Source organism: Mandrillus leucophaeus, unplaced genomic scaffold (assembly GCF_000951045.1).
Source record: "Mandrillus leucophaeus isolate KB7577 unplaced genomic scaffold, Mleu.le_1.0 Scaffold370, whole genome shotgun sequence".
Classification (NCBI taxonomy): domain Eukaryota; kingdom Metazoa; phylum Chordata; class Mammalia; order Primates; family Cercopithecidae; genus Mandrillus; species Mandrillus leucophaeus.
The window spans coordinates 1,100,419-1,105,560 of record NW_012103921.1 but is presented as its reverse complement, the minus strand read 5'-3'; the positions used below and the strand labels follow the sequence as shown (position 1 = coordinate 1,105,560).

Below are 5,142 nucleotides of genomic sequence, written 5' to 3'. Positions count from 1 at the left end.
GGTGGCGAGCGCCTGTAGTCCCAGCTACTCGGGAGGCTGAGGCAGGAGAATGGCGTAAACCCGGGAGGCGGAGCTTGCAGTGAGCTGAGATCCGGCCACCGCACTCCAGCCTGGGTGACAGAGCAAGATTCCGTCTCAAAACAAAAAACCAAAACCAAAACAAAACAAAACAAAAAAAAAACTGTGGCACAGAGAAGTTAAATCACTTGGCCAAAGGGATCACCCAGGGAGTAAGTGGTTGAGGTGGAATTTTTTTTTTTTTTTTTTTTTGAGATGGAGTCTTGCTCTGTCTTCTAGGTCGGAGTGCAGTGGTGCGGTATCAGCTCACTGCAACCTCTGCTTCCTAGGTTCAAGCAATTCTCCTGCCACAGGCTCCCATGTAGCTAGGATCACATGTGTGTGCCACTACACCTGGCTATTTTTTGTAGTTTTAGTAGAGGTGGGCTTTCACCATGTTGGCCAGGGTGGTCTTGAACTCCTGGCCTCAGGTGATCCACCAGCCTTGGCCTCCCAAAAGTGCTGGGATTACAGGCATGAGCCACTGTACCCAGCCTGAGGTAGAATTTGAACTCAGAAAGTCCAGCTCCAATGTCTTCCTTCAGAGCCACGCTCCCTGCCTACAGGTCATGAAGTCCTGGAAGTCCTACAGGATGGTGAGAAAAATCTCCAAAAGGAGCGAGGGTCAGATCGATCTGACCGGTCAGGAAGCCTGCATCTTGGAGGTGATCTATGAGTCAAGTCTGGGAAGATAAGGAGCAGCCAGGCAGCCTCCTCCACGCTGACCTGGCTGCATTTTTTTTAAACCTCTTCCTCACTGTAATACAAGGAGCCCTCAGCAAGGGGTTCCTTCCTCCCTGCTGGAAGTCTCAAGTCACAAATGGGTGACAGCTGATGGGAAACAGCTGCGTGCAGTGCTTCAGCAGTCAGAACATACTTCACAGGGATCCCCCGTGTAATCTCAGGCGGCCCTTGGCTATGCAAGGCAGGGATCTGTTGCCCCTTTTTACAGATGGGAGACTGAGCCCCTGCCCCAACGAAGCAATCTGCCTAAAGTGTGGTTAGAAGAACCAATTCAAACACGGATCTTCTGACTCCAAATTCCATGCTGTTTCCTCACGGCAGGTTCCCTCCCTGCCAGGATGAACAAACGCACACACCACACTGCTTTCCAAATTCTACGCTTTTCCCAAATGGAAGCCATTCACAAAGGTGAGGTCTGTGAGGTGAGGTCAGGAATGATCTCCAATTGCAGATTTTAAAAAACTGAGGCTCAGAGATGTATAAGGACTACCCAAGGTCACACAGCTAGGAGGTGGCTTTGAGTTGGGCTGAACACAAGCAGGAGGGACCTGGCCTGGGCCCAGACACTGTCACAGTGGGGGAGTAGGGAGGGCTGGAGATTAAGAAACAGGCAAGCAGAGGCCTTCACCCATCAGCCCTGGGGTATCCAGAGATCCCTGCTCAGAGCCTCCCACTTCAGGATTCCCACTTGCCCTTGCCTCTCCTGAGGCCTCCCTGTGTCCCACCTGCTCCAAGTGCCACATTCGAGCACCACCCTATGCTTCGAAGGTGGCCCAGGGAAGCTCACTCCATAACTGACTAATTAATTAATTTTTTAAAAAGTGATGGGGTCTCACTCTGTTGCCCAGGCTGGAGTGCAGTGGTGTAGTCAGTGATAGCTCGCTGCAGCCTTGAACTCCTGGGATCAAACAGTCCTCCTGCCTCAGCCTCCAGAGTAGCTGGGACTACAGGCATGCACCATGTGCCTGGCTTGGAACTTTTTTATCTTGCAAATCTGAAACTCTATATTCATTAAATAATAATTCCTCATCCCTCTTCCTCCATATCAGCCCTTGGCAACCACAGGGAAGCTTGACCTTAACTTTCGTTTCCTGCAGAGCAGAGGCTGAGTGCTACAGAGCTTAGGGCTATGGAATCAGATATGTTGGGTTTGATAGCCTCCTCTCCACTTATAAGCAACTTTGAACAAGTCCCTTTCCCTCACTGAGCCTCGGTTTCCTCATCTGTAAAATGGAAGAGGATAATAGCTGTTGTAGGAATTTATAATGCCTATAAAAGGTAGAGATTCAATAACTCTATCTTTGGTTATTATTATCATTATGGTAAGTGAGTAGCTGAAAGTGTCTCAAAGTTGTAAACATCAGACCTGGGATTTTCATTCAAGCTTGCTGCTTTCTTTTCTTAAAATAAACACATAAATATTAAAAAATAAATAAATAAAGAGACAGGGTCTTGCTATGTTTTCCAGGCTGGGCTCACATGATCCACCTGTCTTGGCCTCTCAAAGTGTTGGCATTACAAACGTGAGCCACCATACCAGGCCCCTGCTGCTTTCTTGCTGGGTGACTAAGAAAGTCCCTTCACCTCCCTGAGCCTGTTTCGTCATCTGTAACCTGGGAAGGTGAGAGATGATGTGGGTGTATGTTCCACAGACAGAACAATCTCTGGAACCGTCATCCTGGGTCCTGATCAAACCTCTCTGTAGAAAGTCCCCTGGGAGGCCAAGTTCTGCAGGGAACAGAATCCCGGCTATGGCCATGTCTCTAACCCAGGGCCAGTCCAAGGTAGATGCACGACGAGCAGGAAGGCGAGATGGCCGGGCAGGGCAGCAAACCCCTGTTCCCACTTTGCCCTCCGCAGGACAGCATGGCTCTTGTGGCCAAGGTCTGGTGGGCCCTCGGAAGCGCCTCTGGTTAGAAATGGGGCCTGTTCCCAGCTGCCCTCTCCCTCAGTCCCCTTGCTGCCAGAGGTAGGTTTGCATGGGGACGGGAGAGAGGACGTGTGGGATACATTCCAGGGCTCAAAGCAGGAGCCCACATCCTGCCATTCTCTGCAAATCCTCATCTGGACTGAACTCTGGGAAGGGTTGCAGGGGTGGGGTCCAGCTGGAGTCAGCTCTGCCTGCTCTCTGGGGAGGATTGCTAGGGTCTTGCTAGCTGCTGTCTGGGTTGGGGAAGGTGTGCCAGGTGAGCTTGGCATACCAGCCTCTACTGCTCTGCAGCTGGGGCCTCTTCCAGCCGCTCTCTGGGGCCCGGGCTTGATGTACCCCATCAGCACATATGAGAACTGGTCAGTTCCTATCACCTCCCTCAGACGGCGTGGGCTCTTGGGGTACAGACCCCAGCTCACCTGTCTCAGTATTCCCATACTGGGCTCAGAGCCTGGCATATGGTGGCAGAAGTTCAATGAGTAACTATTAGTTGGCTGCATGAGTGAGAGGGTGACAGATACTTCCTTGGGGAGAAGGTAGAAGTGGCTGTGAAACTTTCCACTGGGGCTAGGTTCCCCTGTGAGAGGGCAGGGAAGGTCCCTGAAGCCTCTAGAAGAATGGACCCTCAGGGGTCCTGGTGGGGGGGCATTTGACGGCAGGTGGAGCCCACCTGGCCTGGGGTTTCCCAGACTACAAACTGGGAGGAAAACAGAAACACTGAACAGTCGCGTGGTGCTTCCAAGAACCAGGCACTGTTCTGTGTTTTACGTTTCTGGGGAAAAAGTAATACTATTGGGGGTCCCCTGTGCAAAGTGGGGATAATAATAGTACCCACCGCACAGGCATTGTGAGGATCACAAGTTGTTCAAGGAGAGCATCTATCATCACTACTGGCAGCTACTTTTGGCTATAAATTGGCTAAGTGGCTAGGACTCCTCTTTACCCTTTACTTGGCATAATCACTCCTTCTGGAAGCTTCTGCCCACGCCCAGCTGGCTAAGGTCCCTTCCCGTGCTCCCACAGACGCCTGGGCATCAAGTAGGCGCTCAGCCCATATTCAGGCATACACAGTAGCAGGCTCACCTTCTTGGTCCCATACATGACTTCCATGAACTTCTCATCGGCGTCCTGAAAGCGCTGGTCGAGGAAGGAGCTTGTTTTCCGCACCAGGTTCCAAATCATGTAGTTGTTGAGCAGGCTGCGGGGAGAGGAGGCCAGAGAGACTCAGGGGTGCCTAGGCAGGGAGCATCGTGGCCCTTCCCCCGCTAGCCCCTAGGGGGCTCTCAAACTCGGCCTGTGACCCCAGGCCCCTTCCAGCCTGCCCAGGCTTGGTGGGTTACTGCTCCCTAACACGTGCAATGTAAGCTCTTCAAGGGAAAGGCCTGGGTCTTCTACTATAGGAAACGCCTCAGTGTTTAGTGCAATCACTTATATACCACAGGTACTCAATAAATGCTTGCTGCCTAGCTGCTCTGTCTGGAAGCTATGAAGCCCCAGCATGGAGACCCACCCCAATGGTGTATGCTACAGGGCTGGGATGGAGAGGTGACTACCACTTCTACAGCTTGGAGGTGCCCCAGCCAGAAGGCCAGACAGGCTAAGAATAGGAGGGGTAGGAAAAGAAACACAGCCCAGCCAGGCCAAGGTTTCCACGATGACAGCTCCCACTGCCCCACCCCCAGCGCACAGGGAACCTATCTGTGGCTGCTGCCACCATTGCTAAGAAGTCACCTTGGGACTGTAGTGAACATCTAGCCTCTAATCAGAATCAACCAAAATGCCCGACAATGAGAAGGAGGAAGTAAAGAACTGTATTTGTACATGACAGAATACTATGCAGCCATGAACAATGATGGTTGCAGAGGTTTTGAGATGACAAGGGGGAAAATGTTCAGGATACAGGTCAAGGGAAAAGGAGACTAGACATTTAGTAATGATAACGAGAAAAAAGACCACATATTAGAAAATCCATCTCTCTTTCCCTCCTCCTCCTGCCCTCCCCCATGCTTTCTCTCTACATACACGCACACACACACCTCCCACAAGATCAACAGCAGTCATTTAAAATTTTTTCAGAGCCTGGTGAGGTGGCTCACGCCTATAATCTTAGCACTTTGAGAGGCCAAGGTGGGAGGATTGCCTGAGCCCAGGAGTTTGAGACCAGCCTAGGCAACATAATGAGACCCCCAACTCATTAAAAAAATTTTAACAAGTTTGGGGAGTTAGGAAAAAAATAAGTTAAATAAAATAATTTTTTTTCCCTATGTTTTTGGTAGTTTTCAAAAAAATTTAAAAAAATTCTGGCCAGGCGCGGTGGCTCAAGCCTGTAATCCCAGCACTTTGGGAGGCTGAGACGGGCGGATCACGAGGTCAGGAGATCGAGGCCATCCTGGCTAACATGGTGAAACCCC

At 51.0% G+C, this 5,142-nt stretch overlaps 1 protein-coding gene across 1 annotated transcript in view; it reads right to left on the bottom strand.

Moving 5' to 3' along the window:
* ECE1 (endothelin converting enzyme 1) overlaps window positions 1-5,142 on the bottom strand; it is a 103,328-nt gene that overhangs the window by 35,930 nt on the left and 62,256 nt on the right. The window contains exon 10 of the mRNA XM_011990135.1: window positions 3,815-3,929. Coding sequence (XP_011845525.1) covers window positions 3,815-3,929 — 115 coding nt within the window. The remainder of the gene's footprint in view (window positions 1-3,814; window positions 3,930-5,142) is intronic.